This window comes from Pelobates fuscus, chromosome 3 (assembly GCF_036172605.1).
Source record: "Pelobates fuscus isolate aPelFus1 chromosome 3, aPelFus1.pri, whole genome shotgun sequence".
Classification (NCBI taxonomy): Eukaryota; Metazoa; Chordata; class Amphibia; order Anura; family Pelobatidae; genus Pelobates; species Pelobates fuscus.
In genome coordinates, this window is record NC_086319.1 from 272,051,014 (window position 1) to 272,070,003 (window position 18,990).

The following is an 18,990-nucleotide window of genomic DNA, read 5'->3' on the forward strand; positions in this document are numbered from 1 at the left end:
ACACATGGCAACCAGTACAGACAAGCGCACACCCCCTTTGTTCTTACTGCCCTTGCTAACCTTACACATGATGGCGGCTACAGCAGCTGGAGCGCATCCCCCGGGGTTAGCCATTGGCGGCAGGGGCATTGCTTAGCTCTGCTGCGGCACTGCAAGGGTTAATCACAGCAAATTAAGGGATTCAGTGTAAAATGGCCCGTCTGGCAGTGCTGTGTCAATTAAAGCCGGGTCAGACACCCGGGGTCACTCGGACAGGCAACGTGCAGAACGGCCAGGACCCAGAATGGTCACAGCTGTCAATCAATTACTGGACACGCCCACTCCGCCTGTCACCCCCGGCCCGTACCGCGCCTTCCCAGACCACGCCCACCGTTCTATTCCGCGCGGAATCCGCCCTCCCGCCGCTTTTGTGTGCAGCGATTGGCTGTCGGGGCTGTCAGTCAGTGCTGTGCGCGCCGCTGATTGATAGTGTGCTGAGCGTGCGATGGGCGGGGCCGAGCCCTTCATATAACAGCCGAGGCGGTTTCCGTATTGGGTTCTTTTCGGTTCATCTTTCGTCCCGAGTTAACCAGCGGGGTGTTCACGCTTTGTCTCCTGTGTCAGCCCAGCCCTCCCGAGACCCGCACCATGGTGGTCAAGTGCTTCTTCGATATCGCCATCAACGACGTGTCAGCAGGCCGCATTGTCATGACGGTAATGGCGGGGAGGGGGTCACAATGCAGCACCGGGAGCGGCCCACACACCGTGACAGCCTTCACATGGCCTCCGGGCACTTCCTGTCCATACCGGCCCTCGGGGGCCACAGTTAATACAATAACAATGCCCCCCTCCCCCAGCCTGGCCAGGCGGCTCACTGTCACAATAACTGTACAGCAAGCACAGTGCCCGGCGGGCTGTGGGAGGCTGTGCCGGCCGGGCTGGGGTAGCGGACTCCATCTTAGGATGAATCCTGCCATGTGTGATGGGCTCCTTCCGCCACAAAATGTCTGCCCTTGGGCTGCTGCCAGCATTCCCGCCCATAGCGGCTCTCTGTGTACCGTGTGTTGGCGGTAGGCTGGCTGTGCACTGCCCGCCGCTCGGGGGGTGGCTTCCCGGGTGTTTTCTAGCGCGTTATAGAGAGCTGCCAGGCCTGCCTGCGGCCATGCTTCATTGTAGAGCGGGTCCTGCATACCGCAGAGCGCCCTATACCTGGCATTACAATGCCGCCATCTACTGGTGGCCGGTAGAAGCGCGCACAATGGGCAGTGAGATGCAGCGACTAGAGAATGCCCTGGGAATCGAACATTAGAACCTCTGTTCACACTAATTGCTTAATACAGGGTTCAAGGTTTAACTTCAGATTAAAAAAAATTCTGGACTTCATATGCTGTTACGTCAGTCTAGTGTTAACACTATTTACACTGAAAGCTATCAATTGCACTGCATTACCTGGTAACGTAACATAAGACTAGCCAGCATGTCACGTCAAGCAGTTATCTGACGCTGCAGTGCAGCCCTGGCTCTTTGTGAGCACTGATGTTTACTATGTCGTGCATAGTCTGAACTATGGTGTCTTGTATATTTAACCAGCAGCTTTGTTTTCCTGGCACTAACTGTATCCCTTTAAAATGACTAGTTCAATAGGTAGGATGGCCTTTGAGTAAATCTTATTTCTCATCCTTGGCTTCCTCTGTGTATAGCACATCCTGCTATTATCTGCATGAAATGAGCAGTCTGTTTACGTTCACACATTCATAGGTCCTGCAAAGTTCCTTTTAACACCACCTACCAGATCTTAGAAAATGTAGCTTGTCCTGCTACATAAAGGCACTTGTTAGTGGCAAACTGATTTTGGAACTCTGCTATCTACTTGTATCTCTTCTGAAGCCTACACTTGTTCAGGTTATGTGCTGACCCCTGAAATCTGCATTGTCTTAACTATTTACAGGCCTAGTAACAGTGTAGCCAAACATGTTAACTTGCTGCCTGTTTTGCTTTTATGTATTTCACATTGGTCTTGCATACTGTAATCGTGTTATACAAGCTACTAAGTGTATCAAGCTAATATGGAACGTTCATTTGTAGTAAACTATGCTTATTAAATAGCTGGTGTCAAATTCAAGCAACTGCAGAGAACTGCTCAATAGGTCAGGCACTCTATTCAACACCTTGTGCTTTTTAAATAAACTCCCTCACTATTAATGCAGAACTAGGTGTATATTAACCAGTAAGTTACAGCCTGGGGTTTAATTTCAAGAGGTATTGAATGTCTCTAAGTATCACTTAAAATAGCTGAACATTGCACCAGGACAGTTCTCACTAAAGCCTGATCCTCTTCATATGAAATCATTGACTCTTGTTAAATTGCATAATTGAGTCCAATGGAACTGTTTGGTGTCATGCTCTTCAAAATGGTACAAAATGTAAATTGTAAAATCGCAGGATGGCTAACTAGAGCGTTTAACACCAAATGTAAACCTTGCCACTTATCAGAAATGTCAGGTCTCTACATATTTTGATAAGGTCTCTGCACCAAAACACTACATTAAGATGCAGTTTTTTTTAGTGTGCTTTAAATTCACTTATTGGTCTTGACTTTTTCACATCCAACCAGTGCAGTTAATGAAGCTGTATTAATAACTGGGTCAGTCACTGCCTGTTTAACAGAGCTATAGTGCTTGCAGGAAGATTAGTGAAACCATTCCACTCGCCATCAGCCACTTCTGTATTTCTGGCTTCACAGACTTGGCGTGCAGTACCATTTCACAATTGACCAGGAAATTCCCTGCTAAATGGATTCTCTAAAATGGGCTTGCTATAACTCTCTGAAGGAAAACTAGAGTAGGGATCAACTGATATTGTTTTTTTTTGTTTGTTTTTTTACCGATACAACCTGTGAACATTCAGGACAATAGCAGATAACTTAAAGGAACACTATAGTCACCTAAACTACTCTAGCTAAATAAAGCAGTTTTAGTGTATAGATTATTCCCCTGCAATTTCACTGCTCAATTCAGTCATTTAGGAGTTAAATCACTTTGTTTCTGTTTATGCAGCCTTAGCCACACACCCCTGGCTATGATTTACCGAGCCTGCATGAAAAAAACAGATGTAATTTACTTTAAATAATTATATCTCAATCTCTAAATTAAACTTTAATCACATACAGGAGGGTCTAGCAAGCTATTAACATAGCAGGGGATAAGAATCTTAATTAAACAGAACTTGCAATAAAGCCTAAATAGGGCTCTCTTTACAGGAAGTGTTTATGGAAGGCTGTGCAAGTCACATGCAGGGAGGTGTGACTATGGTTCATAAACAAAGGGATTAACTGCTAAATGGCAGATGATTGAGCAGTGAGGCTGCAGGGGCATGTTCTATACATTAAAACTGCTTCATTAAGCTAAAGTTGTTCAGGTGACTATAGTGTCCCTTTAACAATATTTTGTATAGTTACCACTTTGAAAAAAATAAACCATATCTACTATTAACTGAACATGTTTATAGCTTTTTGCAAAAAATGTTTTAAGTGGTAAAGGCACAAAATATACATGCCAGTCAGATTATTTTGTTTTCAACAATATTTAGTGTACCTCTCCCCTCCCTGGTGTCTCATTACCTCTCGTGGAGCAGACCAAGGTACAGGAAATGGTTTCCTGTACCTGGCTGCAAAGACAGCAAGTGCTCTCTCGGTGAGCACTGTACAGGTCTGCTCTGGTCCACTCAACCATGCTACACAGAGTGACTGGTAGGGGAAGCGCTGAACGCTTCCTTCCTGCTGGTCACTCAATTCTTGCGCCCTAATGCAGCTGTGTTCCACCTTATGGATGCGCTAATTCTGAATTATACAGGGAAACCCATGGGCTGCCAATCCACATGTGTACCGGAAAACATGGTGGTCTGCTAACCCTACAACTAAACTCTCCCAAACCACTTAATGAAGCGTCTGGGTGCAGTGGCCTTGTCTTAACCCTGCAAATGTTAAACTGCAGTGTTTACATTGTAAGATTATGTGCAGTTAGTTACGGTCTTCCAGACAGCCACAAGAGGTGCTTCTGCCTCAAGAACAAAGTGAAATTTGGTCCTGCACTTGGCAATAAGAGCGCAGTTTGGCTGTGCATGTGTATCTCCAATCAAGTGATCCTCAACCAATTTAATGCTTCCCAGAGTCTCGACCTTGAAATTGAGGAATAAATGTTTAGATATTGAAAAATGTATTAAAGTGATGTGGTCGGTCTCTCCAGCAGTAGAAGGGAACCTGTAGTACAGTGGGAGAGGGGGGTGTTAGTATTGTGGTGTTACTATTACAGGTTTTTAAACCTTCTTTGACAGTGTCTCAAATCTTGGCATAACCAAACTGCTGGCTAAAAGCTAGCCCTGACATGCAGATAACTTCTGCAGAAATGCCAAGTGCACATACAATCAAACTTCCTAGATGCCAGATTGCCATACGTTCTAGGATTACTCACCCAGAACATGTCACTGCACTGAATGTAATCTCTTCTTGCTTGCCTCTCCTGTTTTCACCTTTTCGGGTATTTTTATTTTTTAACCCCAGTAAATGCCACGTCTCAATGTGGTGGTTTTTCTTTAAAGGTTCTGGCACTGTGTAACAATCAGCAGTTACTATTTTGCCATGAGTTGGACCCTGGAATTGCAGCTCCTCTCTGCTGTATGCAGGAAGGATTCACCAATGGCAGGTGATGGTACTTTATTTCTCAGTGGGTGGCAAGGGATGGGGCTGAGAGTATCAGCATATCTGCTAAAAATTCATCTTACTGCAAATAAGGAGGCTGATGACAGCAGTGTTTAAACCACTGCAATACAGTGTTTACATTTCTGATCATTACAGGAACACTCAGATGCATCAGACTTTCAGTGTTGAAGTCTTGAGTTGTCAGGTGGAAATGTTTGGTTTTTAATGAAGATAATCATAACTTGATATAACTGTACTTGCTAAATCTCAAATCGTGTGACCTCAATTGCATTGATGGTCCTTTCTGACAGCCTTCTATCTCTCTTTAAATACAATTTGAAAGTATTCAATAGTTTGCTATGGTGGACTGTTTACAAACAATATGTAATGCCCTATTGCTTTAGCATTAGAAAATGCATTGACCGAGGGAAAGGAGGGCAAATAATTGTCTGTCCAATAATAGATAGAGAGATATAGAGCATCTTACTTTTTTAGATTTTAGAAATATGAACATAAACAAGCTAACACTAATTTATACCATAACCAAACCTGGGCAGAGGGTTCCTCATTCACCTGTCTTTAAAGGAACTCACATTCCTGACCCTAAAGTGTTAAAGCCACCATCTGCCCCTCCTTCTGCTATCCCCCTAAATATAGCAAAATCCTCCTTTTGTTCAAGTTGGCAGTTGCTGCCTCGGCCACTGATATTCCTCCTTGTCTGACAATCAGAAGTGATACTCTGATCCCATCACAATGCTTTCCCATAGGATTGGCTGATACTGGCAAGGAGGCAGAGCCAGCCAAGCCAAACATGACCCTGGCCAATCAGCATCTCCTCATAGATGGCACTCCCTGCATCTCTGAGGAAAGTTCAGGGTCTCCATGAAGATAATGGAGGTGCTGAAATGGCTAGGAAGCACCTAGAGTGGCCAGTGGAGATATCCTAGTCTCTGAAGACAGTGTTTACTATGAAAAAGCATGATTTCTACAATAAGCTGTAGTTCTGGTGACCATAGTGGTTTAAGATACAGTAAATTCCTTAGATCACAAAGTGTTGCTAGCAAGCTGCTTGCATAAATCTGGTCAACATGAATAGAACATGTCCCAACTTTTCTAAAGCCTCTAAGTCCCTAACCCATGAGGGGACTGGACCAAAAATAAATGTAAATGTTGTTCTGTCTTGTCTGCTAACTTCATGTCATTTTATATGGCTTGCCACAGCTGTCTGTCCCTTCCTTGATCACTTGCTGCCTCTGCTATCCTACTTAAACTAAGCATTGCTATGGAAATCCCACAAATCTGTCAAGTGGACTACCACTGCATTTGCAATACTCTGTAGGGCTCAAACCTGCCTCATATAAATTATGTTAATCGTGCCCTGGCCAGCCTTATAGGGTAGTGGGTAGTCTTCTTGCATAACTAGTGAAGCCAACATAACAGATGCCAGTGAATGACACTTCATGGCAATATGCTCTAAAGCAAAAACTTATCCTGCACCTGTGCATGTCTTTAATGTGTTTAAGCCTTTCTAGATTTGGGACATGAGGTCTTGAATGAGATTTATTCATGAGCTCCAGTTTGAAGCTTGGGCCACACAACAATCTAAACATATGTCCACTGTGGGCTTTCTTCACAGGCACTAGTCCTCCAGGTGCAAATGAGCACTGCTGACTTTCCTTGTACAATTGGCACTTATATTTATATGGTATATTGCTATAATGCTGAATTATTTTCTTTTTTCTTTCTAGCTGAGAGATGATGTTGTACCGAAAACAGTTGGTGAGTAACTGGCATTTGTTTCAAATTATTCTAACAGTCTCTAAACTGCTAGCAATAAGAACTACTTGAATGAAGTCATGCCTTACCTGGCACTCTTCTACCCTGCTGTGCTCTAATTAAACAGGTGGGTGTTGCACTTCTGCAGCAACCACCTCCAGTCCACCTGTGCTCTGTTTCTGTGATGTCCCCTGTTTGGGGACACTTCTCCAAAACAGAGCAACACTTCCTCCATGACACTGACACACTGGCTTAATTGCCATTGTCTGTACAACCACAACTCCATTCCTGTACTCCCTGGCCAGTGCTATTAGCACGGTCTAGATGCCATGGCACATGCACTGTGGATAGAGGACAGAGGCACATTCTGTGAGAGGTCTCCTCATTGCTATGGAGTGTCTGCTAAGGATTTGAAACAGATTAAGTATTTTTGTAGCTGTTTTCCTTTCCAAATCATAAATTTGCTAGTACAATGTATACTTGGCTTTTTTGTTTTAACATTTTTGGGGACGAGAGGGATTCCCTCTAAACCAGATGTACATGAAACGCTTGTCATCTTTTTTTTATTATTATATAAATTCTTTATTTTTGAGTGCATGAAAAATGATCCATATATGCTGGTAATGCCACAATAGCAGATACCGGCCATTTGAGGGTAACAGAAATATGGCAGAGTAAGACTGCACAAATTTTTTATTATATGAACAAGCTTGACTTTGGGTAAAACATTAGCAAGAAAGCATATAAACAAATATGGAAATCAGCTAAGCAGACTGCCATTAAATAAAGTGACATGTCTGAATATCTATAGCAAGTGGATTCGGCCCGGAGCTTGTTGGTATAGCAGAATATATGAAAAAACTACGCAATGTAAAAGATGTATGTTGAGCATTAATAAAAATATACGTTTGCCTGGTTAAACAGATGGCTGAAAACATGTTGGTGAGCCTGAGGAGAGGCATGTATGGCCCTGACATTGTCAAATGACTAGCATAATATATTAAAGGTGGCTAGGAAAAGAGAACAGACTCCCAATGACAAATAACCAACCTTGTGGACGCATATCTACACTCCAGGCACAGCATAAGAGATCACACCTCGAGTCGACATATGCAGAGCTACTGGAAGCCCGGAGACCGCTTCAAACACACATGACGACCCGTCACTATCGTTCATTTCAACGCTCGAAGGCCTTCTTTTATCAACATGCTAACAAAGGTGGGAGGCTACTGGCCAGGATGCTTAAAGGTCCACAGGGACTAGCCCAGGTCAACAGACTACGGCAAGCTGATGGCACAATTACACCATTTCCGGATAAGATCGCCTTGGAATTTCGGACATTCTACTCCTCACTGTATAATATCCCACAACCGATAACCAAATGAGATGGCGGATAGGAACGAAAAAAATGTGGAACTATCTCGAAACCTATGTGGGGACGAGATTGCAGTGAGGGGAATCTGAGGACTTGGAGGTACTGATCGCGGAAGTGGCAAAGCGGCTAAAACAGGTCAAGCGCCAGGCCCAGACTGCTTCACCCTAGAATATTATAAGAAATTCCAACACCTCTTAATCCCAAAACTTACTAATGCATTCAACACTCTCATCGAAGACGCTCAGTTCCACCAGGAGTCACTGGCGGCTTTCATCATGGTTCTCCCGAAGCCAGGGAAAGACCCCGAACTATGCAGCAGTTATAGACCGATCTCCCTAATCAATGTGGATGTAAAACTACTGTCCACCAGGATCAGAGGCCTGTAACGGAACTGCTGGCACCCCGACCGGGTACCCTCCGCTGACGGATGCTCCTAGTGCTTTCCGAGGTCTCCAAGCACTCCACCAGACACCATAACCACTGTAGACTCCCACGAACCGCCGCAGCTTGGTTGGGGTCTCGCCATGCTACCCACTCTGGACCCAAGACCAGGGTCTAGCTTCCAGTAGATGGACCTCTCCGAATTCCAGAGAGCAGGCACAGGAACAGCTCTTAGCAGAGCTCAGCGATAATACCCTGGGGAGTATAGTGATTATAGCAATCCCCAGAGTGTAGTTCTCCAATCCCCCAAACATGAGCCGAAACTTCATGAAGGTACAAGATGATCTGAGGTGCTAGCACACCCAGTCTGCTTTTATTTCCATCTTACACATAAAAGCCTGCCCACAGGGGCGGGGTAAAACAGCCAATAGCATAACGGTTACAACCCACAAGTTCCCTCCCCTCAGATAACCAGTTAACATAATTATTACAGCCAGGGAAAATACAGTTTTTATACATGTGCTATAACTTTAAAACCGTACATCCAATCTTCCCAAAAATATTCCACATATTTGGAATCAGCACACTTTAAACATACACCCTTCCAAAAATCAGCCAAATCCCCCCAGTGGATCAAAAGTTAGCTGGAGGTCCCTTTATGACCGACCGCAAGCACATTTTCCTGCCCAAAACAGTTCCATAGATTTGGGCTGTGCGGCCGGTCAATTTCATGCGAAAAAACGACCAAGTCCCATTTCGAACGGGACTTAGTCTCTGGAGCTGCAAGTTCAGTATGGAAGAAGGTAAGGGTCAGCGGTGTTCGGTGAAATGTGTAGCCGATTTCAGTTCCACAGAATCTTTAGCATACACCGCTGACCGCATTCGAATGAACAAAGATGGCCGCCGCCACGTGCAATTAACCTGCAGTAACCTCACAGCCTGGGAGGTAAATTGCCTGCACACTTTAACTTCTGGGTGGTCCGCCTGTGTGGTACTTGGTTCAGTAAGCCCTATTTATTGAACCAAGTGGGAGAGAGCCAGGGGCAAGTTATTTTACAGGTCTGTGGACATAGTCTTAAAGGGACATTGTTCACCAAAGTTACAAGATGTCCCCAGACGGTTCTTAAAGGGCCATACACACAATAAAAGTTCATACTTTTCAGGGGCCATAGTCTTAAAGGGTATTGTTACCCAAAGTCTCAATATGTCCCCAGACAGTTCTTAAAGGGCCAGCAGTCGCACAATAAAATACAATATGCCCAAATATAGTTCTCTAAACGTACCAATTTTCAATGGGCCATAGTCAGCAGGTAGGAGGCGGGCAAACAGGCTTCTCCAATGCCCAGTGGCGAGGTTGGTTTCGTCACAAGGCCTACTGCCGAATCTGGTCCACCCAGACCAGACGGGATTCATACCTGGACGTGAGGCCAGAGACGGCACTCTCAGGGTCCAATCCATCCAACACCCGGCAAGGCGGTCGAAAGACAAACTCCTATTGCTCTCCACGGATGCTGAGAAAGCGTTTGACCGGGTAAACTGGCCGTTCCTTACAGCTATGCTGCAGGAAATGGGCTTTGGGGAGAACATAATGAAGTGGATAGGAGTGCTATATCAGTGCCAAAGTAAGAGTGAACGGTGCACTTACCGAACTCTTTCAGATCCGGAACACAAGGACATTATCTACAAAGTAGTGGCGTATGCGGACAATCTGTATGCCACAACCGCCGTAGCTTAACTGGAGCCGCGCCGTCTTCCTTCCACCCTGAATGAACCTCCAGCATTCAGGACCGTGTGGGAAAGACCTCTCCTCCAAGGAGAGCGTAACAGGAACAAGTTAAGTGATTAAAGCTCAAGGGAGTATGCAGAGCATAGCAATCCCCATTGTGATATAGCAGTTCCCTCCAATAACGAGACATGGCTACATATTGAGGGTCAAGAAGAACTCTAGTTTAATTACACACTCTGCTTTTATGAGATTTCTCCCCTGCAAGGGAGACGCCCACATCCAATTAAACATTACCCAATCACACAATGGTTACCTCCCACAGATTCCCTCCTCTTAGCCTGAGAGGTAACCCAATTATAACATACAGTTTAAACATACATTTTCATAAATTTCTATAACTCCAAAACTATGCATTCAATCTTGTGTAGTGTGTATATAATGAATGCGTAGTGTGTATATGAATGCAGAGTTTGTGTAGTGTGTATAGAATGCAGCATGTTTGTGCAGTGTGCATTATATACAGTGTGTGTGTGTATATAATGGTGTGTGTGTGAGGGGGCATTTTTTTATTTTTTTTAATAATTTTTTGTTGTCCTTTGGTTTTACTTTGGACACTTATTGCAAAAGGTCCAGTGCTGGCTACCAAAGTGGAAATGGTAGAGTAATGAGACAAATATATTAAGCAGTGACAACATGACTAGTGCTTTTCTGGGTTTTACTGTGTTAAGTTTTGCATTTATTCAGCCACTAGATAAATGGTCCAGGCCTTCAACTGCCGTATCACAACTTAATCTGCTGCCATAATTGTCTAAATGTTCTGAGTAGGTGTTCAGAACTGACTTCTACAAATGTCTCTGCAACAAGTTTCTTTATCCTCTTGTAGTAATGTCTGTATCTAACTTTTTTTTTTTTTTTTTTTTTTAGAAAACTTCCGTCTTCTGTGTACTGGAGAGAAAGGATTTGGATACAAGAACTCCAGCTTCCACAGAGTGATCCCTGAATTCATGTGCCAGGTATGGTTGGTCTACAAAGCTTATGTGGTGCTGTAGTTCTATTGTGCTAAAACATGCACTTAAAGTACAGCCTTCTGTAGAGCTGTACCATCAATTTTCTTAGATTACATTACTTGGAAAACAAGCACAGAAACGGGGATACTGTGTATAGAACAAACCTATTCTGCGGTGCTTTACTATTACTGACCCATCTCACAGGTTCAAAACTAGAACGCTAGTAAGTGTTCATTAAAGACTTGCTGCCTTAACAAGAGCATGAGGAACCTGTTGCTAATACAAATTCATACTGTACTGGCTGTTAAAGGGACAGTTTAGGCACTTCACAACTTGATCTAAATGAATTTATGGTGCCAGGAAACTCCTTGGTCCACACTTGCCTCAAGGGGTTAAACCGTTTGTCAGTCTGCAGCAGCACTCTGCACTTCCTGAAACAAATGTCAGAAGCTGGATGCCATTTGCATGAGTTGAGATCTATGCTGGAAGCAACTCTGGGCTCAAAAAATGTTAAACTCTTGAGGTAAGTGCATCTGGGGGTCTCCTGGCACCATAACTTAATTTAGATTACATTGTGGATGGTGCCTTGTGTCCCAACTCGATAGGTTGTGACTGTAAACTTGTCAAGCTCAGTCTGTTGCCTTGGAGCTGCCCTTGCTAGCAAAAGAGTTGACCTTGAATAGTAACCCAGAAGCTTTCCAAATAAGTTTTAATCTATATCTACATGGTTAACATTTGATGGTGTGTGGAAATGTACTGCAAACCACACAGTGTAAAGTGAACAGAGCCACATCACTAGATCTATTACTACTTCAGGGTTGGTTTAAGTCAAAGTACTCTTGCTTAATAGCAAGATCGTGTGATAAAAACCTAGTCTCTCTCTGCTACTGAATTCATACACTTTGATACAAAGTTGCATGCAAAGCTTTGTACCAGCAAATATTTTGGCCTTGTTTGGCTGTATTTTCCTGTACAGTAGTCACTTACTTGACCAGTCTTTCCTTACTAAACCTAAAGATGTTTGCATATATGTCCTCTTCTGGTAACAGTCTAAATCACTAGAGCCTGGACCTTTTTTTTAAGATGTTGGCACACATCCCTTTTTCATGAATAGAAATCTACTCTTAAAACACCCCTTGGTAACGATGGGAAAGGTACTAAAGCAACAATGTTATGGTATTCTTTAAAAGCAGGACTGACATTTTGCTGGAAACTACCATTGATCTAAACTGAAAGTCACTCAAGGTTTTTTGGTTTTTCTCAAACCATTAACAATCCAGTTCAGTAAAGGCATAGTGCAAATTATGAATGCTTCTAGTAAACCATCTTTAATGGCAGAAAAGGGTGACACTATCAAAATAACTGACATAGCTTGGATGGAAAGCGCCTAGTTCCAGGATTGATGTATTAGCAGTGCTTGTGGATTGGTTATAAAACAAATTAAAAAAAAAAATTCAAGAAACATACTATGAAATTGTCCTATATCATAACTAGCCGTAGCACTCTCCCCAGCCTATTCTGTTTAAATTGCTTTGTTTCTCTTGTAAACTGAGTCTCTCAAATTTCCTAATCCTTTCTATAGGGGGGTGACTTCACCAATCACAATGGAACTGGAGGAAAATCAATCTATGGCAACAAGTTCAGCGATGAGAACTTTACCTTGAAACACACAGGACCCGGTATCATGTCCATGGCTAATGCTGGCCCAAACACAAACGGTTCCCAGTTCTTCATCTGCATTGCAAAGACCAGCTGGTCAGTCCACATATTTGCTAGTCATGCAGAGAGAATGTTGGTAGTTCTAGATGTTGGATAGCTAAAAATCTATTCTGGTACCAGCAGACTTGCTGATGGTTCTTGCGTTTAAAATGTCATTAAATGTGCTTCTATTAAGGGAAAATGGAGAACTGCCAAATAAGGGTACATTCCTGGCTGACACCAGGCCCCCATAACTCCCTATCAAAATCTTATGGGGGAAGAAGTCACCAGGCTCATTCTTGCTAAATAGTAACTCTGAGGTTTTTGACACTTGGTTCCTTGGCAGCCAGTGTTATCTGAGGCCTCTACCACCAAAGATGTCCCATACAGTGATCACAATCTTTCCTTATGAAGAGGTGTTGGGCAAACTGTCTAGCCCAATAAGTTGATAGCACCCAGGGACCCCATAACTATTTTAGATTAAGTTGTGGAGTGGGAGTGTCATATACTGGGTAATTTAGGTCTGAATGGCATTTAAACTGGCAAATTAACATATGGCACACCTGGCAAGTCAGTGACATGAGTGTCCTGTTATTTGCAGGCTATATTCAAACAGCTGGAGTCATATACACCGCCTTTCTTCAGTGCACAATCTAAAACAGACTATAAATTGCCTACTTTTATTGTATGCTGGCATTTGACTCTTAGCACTTGGCCTAAACTTATATTTTATTTTTTCTCCTGCAGGCTGGATGGTAAACATGTTGTGTTTGGACAAGTTACTGAAGGCATGGATGTTGTGTACGCAATGGAAAAGTGTGGCACTCAGAGTGGAAAACCAAACAAAAAAATCACCATTACCAATTCTGGCGAGCTCTAAGAGCACAGCCAGCTTTCTTTAGCGTATCTTCCTCTGGTCTTAACACCACAAGCATTCCATTTCTGTTAGCTGGTGGCTTCAGTCCCCCAGGTCCAGTACTGAAATTGTGCTATTTGAACTGCTGCATTTTCTGTGGTGCTTAACCACCCCCTGCCCTGTCTCCTCTGGGGTTGTTTTTGTTGTTTTTTATTTTGTTTTTGGGTCCCATTCTATCCCATTCACCCTACAAATTCTGTGGTCAACAGAATGGCATCTAACAAGACAAATTAAATGAAATCACATTAAAATGTCTCTTGTTTTACTTTAATTGTGTTAAAGACGTTGTGGTACAGTGTGTAAGCACATGACTCTCTACTGAAGACGGTTTCATATACAAAAATAGTTTTCCGAACAGTCAGTAATACCAAATGTGTAGTTGCCTGCTCCTCAAAGGAAAGTTGGCGTTGAAACAAAATGCAGTTCCCCGGTCTCCTCGCGCGGCGGGAACTCCCCTTTCCGATGTCTTTCTCAATGCTTTCCTATGGACGGCGGCAACTTCTCACTGTGAGAAGCGGCTGTCAATGAGACAGCCGCTAGAGGCTGGATTAACACTAATGTAAACATAGTTTCTCTGAAACTTCTATGTTAACAGCAGGCAGGGTTAACCCTAGATGGATCTGGCACCTAGACCACTTAATCTGGGTGCATATAGTGGTTCTTTTAAGCACTGATCTGAACACTAGTTGGGCCATAAGACTTTCAACACAAATCTCAAATTTGCAGTGATGTCCCTACTCTAAGGGATTCTGGGTGGTTACATATTAATTAAAATCACATTTTTACCTCATTCCATTTTAAACATGGGTTCCTTGGCATATGCTGTGTAAATTACTAAAAATATGAGGTTTCTGTGGGAAGTGAGTCATATAGCTTGACTGGTGTGCAATATATTGTATCCACTGACTTCATTTGGAAGGGGTTTTAATTCCTAGTGTGTGGCACATGCACCTTAATGCCCTACCATTGGCTGATTGTTGTAGGTGAAACACAACCCAATGCAGAGGAACTTGAGCACTGGAATAGGCTATGTGAATAACAGGCTTTCTTAATTTTTTTTTTGTGCAACAGGTGGGGACCAGAAGGCACACCGCTTTATATTCCTAACACTACTTCTACTTTAAGTTATGGGAATGTTTATCAGCGTTCCATGCCATCCTGCTTTAAATGGGCTTAAACACAGTTGCAGCGGTATGTAAAGGCTTTGAGCCCCCACCTCCGTGATCTGCTTCTGGGGGACTGCCTGACGGCCCAGGCAATCCTGCCTTCACCCCTAATATATACTGTATATAATATAATTAAGCAAAATTTTCATTCAACTGTATTTTGATGCCAATAAATATTATCAAAATACCCTTGGAATGAAAGTATAACCACTAATCCTTTCATCATGCATGTTGAACTTAAATATATGTAGAATTTAAATATATATATTTTTTTTTTACATAACAATGATTTAATAACTTTGAGGGATCTGCCTGATGTCCCTGGCAATAAGTCCACAGAATTTACTTTGCAATTGCTATATTTAACCCTGCACCTTTCCAATACACCATAAAACCTGTATATGGGGGGTACTGTTATACTCCAGAGACTTTGCTGAAAACGAGTTTCAAAACTGTATCCAACGATCACCAGTAAAATAAAGCTATTTTTGCCCAGTGTTTTGACTAAATGACTATGGGGAAAAAATGTAGACAAACCCATTTTGAATACCCTGAGTTTTCTAATTGTTAAAATGGTATCCCATGGTGGGGGTTCATTTTAATTTCTGGCCTGCTATACAGTGTCAAAGGCAACAACCAATTTGCAAAAACTGAAATGGGAAAAATCTTGTATTTGGCCCTGTAACGTTCCAAAAACACTAAAACCTGTACACGGGGGTACTGTTATATTTGTGAGACACTATTCTACACAAATATGAGTTTTATGTCAATCGTATTTTATTAGGTTTTCACAGGTAACAGTAACAGCACATTGCTCATAAGTCACACAGAAATGTATATTTAACATTTGGCACCAATGAAACAGCTAAACAGGTTTCGGATCATTATTAAAGCGGCACTGTCATGCCGAATTCCGTTTTTTTGTTTTTTTTTTAAATTCTTTATTTATTCCAGTGCAAAACATCACAAGCAATACATGCACAGTAGTACAGAAATTCCAAACATAAAGCAAGTATATTGATACCGTTACATGAAATACCGACAAGAGGAGTGAACTAGCATGAATTTCCAGGTCACCCTGTCTCGTATCCCCATAAGCATGCCCAACTCCCGTTCACTACAGAAATCAAAAACCCCACAGGAGCTTGGATGTTCCGCCTGGCTTTTTTGTTATTATATAAAACAGTAATCGGTTAACCGATGAATAAGGTCGGCCGCACCTCCATCGCAAATTTGAGGAAAGAAGCATCTCGATAGAGTTTAGCACCCCAGCGTACTACCTTTACTGTAGCATTAGCGTCACTCAAAAATAGTTCCGCTACGTGCGGCTCAGCCGTAAGAAGATTAAGAGACAGGAGAAAAGAGAAAGATGAAAGGTAGAGCCCGAGAGGTCGGGGCCTTAGAGAATGGGATAGAGAGAGTGGGGGGGGGGGGAGGGGGGGGTATCCGAGGAGTGAAGCCCCTCACGAAGCCTCGTGAGGGGTATGATGCCCGCTCACCACTATCTCATACAGGATTAATTAGTTCTTCTCCCTGTAGGTCGTATCTAGTCCGCCTAAAAAAACCGCCTAACACAGAGGTCCCCTAGTAACATCTAGACGCCCCAATCAGTCCCTACCGTCTTAATCGCTGACAGTGCAATCTATCCAGGGGCCCCAAAGTTTGTCAAATTTCTTCGTTGTCCCCCTCACCCGAGCTGTCAACTTGTCCATCAGAAAGGTGTCTTTTATTTTTTGTATCACCGTCGCTATCGTAGGGGTCTCCCCCTGTAGCCATACCTGCGCCAGAGCTCTCCTAGCCGACAGATTTATCTTTTGGACAAGGGCCTGTTCCATTTTCGTCCAACCATCCATGGATCTAGACAGTAGGAACACCCACGGGTCTAGCCTCACTTCCCTGCCTAAAATTTCCCTCAGTAAAGCAGCTACTCGTTTCCAATAGGCTTGCGCCTCCAGGCACTCCCACCACATGTGGATATACGTGCCCTTGTGACCGCAACCTCTCCAACAGAGGTCCGTCGGGTTTTTGCCCATCCGGTGCAGCGTTACTGGGGTTGTGTACCACCTGAATAACGTCTTATAGGATTGTTCCTGCAGCGAGACGCACACCGACGATTTTGCCGCGGCCTCCCATATCTCTTGCCATTCTATTCCTTCCAATACCTCGTTAAGATCTGCCTCCCACCTATGTATGTATGTGATGTCACCCCATTCTAGCGTACTTGTGCTCAAGTGGGAATACAAGCACGAGATCAGGCCCGTAGGGAACTGTTCCCTCTTACACATTTTTTCAAAGAATGTTAATTGCATCGTTGCAGCCGCCTTGATCCTGAAACCCCGGGCAAAATCTCTGAGCTGCAAGTACCGGAAGTAATCAAAGGGATGCAGAGGAGCTCTGCTCTGTAGTGCATCGAATGTGATGAAGGTGCCGTTTTCAAAGAGGTCGCACAACCGCTGTAATCCTGAGTTTTCTATACCCTTGAAATCTCGAGGGCACATGCCCGGTATAAACTTTTTATTTCGCAAAAATGGGGTCATGGGTGATGGTACAGAAGCCAGTCTGTATTTAAGTACTGCAGCGTCCCAGACCCTAAGGGAAGTGTGAATCGCTGCGCAATCCACTCGGTCTGCTGGTCTATGTTCCTTAGGAATCCACATAAGAAATTGTGGTCTATCTGGGCCCATCATGGTGGATTCCAGATCCACCCACCTCCGCTCCCCTGGGGGGGAGTGCCACAGTGCGATCTGAGTCAATTGAGCCGCCACATAATAAAAATATAAGTTCGGGAGACCAAGGCCTCCCCTGTCTTTTGCCCTATACAGGACGTTGCGGGAAACCCTTTGCCTTTTATTCTGCCAGATAAACCTTCCTATGGCCTGTTGAAGCGGTCCCAAGGCGGATTTACTCAAGTGGACTGGCAGAGCCTGGAACAAAAAAAGTATCCTAGGCAGCACATTCATTTTTACTGAATGCAATCTTCCGATCCACGAGATCGGCTTGTCTGCCCATGTCTCCATGTCAGCTATCAACTGTCTAATCAGTGGGATATAATTTTGCCTATGGAGTTGAGAGGGGTCCGCTGTCAACCAAATGCCCAGGTATTTAATCTGGTCCTTCTCTATCCGTAGGTGATAGGTCCTCCCTATAGACGCTGCGTCTTCGTCCGTCATACCTAAGGGGATCGCGCTCGATTTATGCAGGTTGACCTTATATCCCGACACCTCCCCGTAGGCTTCCAGCATCCTAGTCAGTGCCTCCATGGAGGCCTCCGGTTCTGTTAACGTCAACAAGACGTCATCTGCGAAACCCGAAACAACGTATTGTGTGTCTCCCACCAAGATACCCTTAACATCAGGAGCTTCTCGTATGGCCTGCATGAGGGGCTCCAGCGAGAGTACGAATAGCAGCGGTGAAAGAGGGCAACCCTGCCTCGTACCATTGCTCAGGTGGAACGGTTCGACTCGCGCTCCCGAAATTTGAATCTGTGCCCTAACGTTGGAGTACATAGCTTGAATAGTTGTAATAAACGGGGCCGGCACGCCATAGTGTCGCAACACCTCAAATAAGTAAGGCCATTTCACTCTATCGAATGCCTTTTCGGCATCTAGGGACAACAGTAGTGTCGGGGTGCCCTTCGTGACCTGCCTCCCTATGAGATCTATATTGCGTCTCGTGTTCTCGAAAAGTTGTCTCCCAGGTATAAAGCCCACCTGATCCGGGTGAATCATACCCGTAAGGAGTGGGCCTAATCTGCCCGCAAGCACCTTTGCCAAGATCTTTGAGTCGTGGTTGATCAAGGAAATAGGGCGAAAGTTCTCCGGGACCGAGTCGTCCCTTCCAGGTTTGGGCAATAGAACGATATTCGCCAAGGACATATCTCTATCAGGCGTCCCCCCATCCATCAACTCATTAAACCAGGGTTCCAAGTGAGGGAGGAGTTCTTCCCGGAAGGTTTTATAGTAGCTCCCCGAAAAGCCATCAGGTCCAGGTGCTTTGTTGCTTTTCAAGGCGGATATTGCCGCGTCTATCTCCTCTCCTGTGATACGGCTTCCCAGTACATCCGAAACCGCTGCTTCTAGTTTAGGGAGTCGTAATCCAGATAGGAAATTCTGAATCCCTTCTAGTTCCCGGCCCGTGTCCGTGGCGCCTTCCGAAGAGTGGTTATAAAGTTTAGCGTAAAAATCTGAGAACACCGTGGCTATGTCTGTGGGGTTTGTCTGGTAGATACCCGCTTCATTCTTGATCCTCGTAATGAGTGTGCTCCTTTGCC

The 18,990-nt window shown here is 44.0% G+C and overlaps 1 protein-coding gene across 1 annotated transcript; it reads left to right on the forward strand.

Moving 5' to 3' along the window:
* Nucleotides 1-519: 519 nt before the first annotated feature.
* LOC134603000 (peptidyl-prolyl cis-trans isomerase-like) lies at nt 520-13,809 on the forward strand. Its single transcript, XM_063448542.1, has 5 exons — nt 520-693; nt 6,424-6,454; nt 10,858-10,946; nt 12,523-12,695; nt 13,386-13,809. The coding sequence occupies exons 1-5, from the start codon at nt 628-630 to the stop codon at nt 13,516-13,518; spliced, it is 492 nt and encodes a 163-aa protein (XP_063304612.1). The 5' UTR covers nt 520-627; the 3' UTR covers nt 13,519-13,809.
* Nucleotides 13,810-18,990: the final 5,181 nt, after the last annotated feature.

What these genes read in the sequence shown, in the direction of transcription:
- LOC134603000 (XM_063448542.1), top strand. Translation starts at nt 628, where the DNA reads ATGGTGGTCAAGTGCTTCTTCGATATCGCCATCAACGACGTGTCAGCA. An exon ending in TGTTGTACCGAAAACAGTTG is followed by an intron (nt 6,455 to 10,857) that starts GTGAGTAACTGG and finishes TTTTTTTTTTAG; the next exon opens with AAAACTTCCGTCTTCTGTGT. An exon ending in TCCCTGAATTCATGTGCCAG is followed by an intron (nt 10,947 to 12,522) that starts GTATGGTTGGTC and finishes TCCTTTCTATAG; the next exon opens with GGGGGTGACTTCACCAATCA.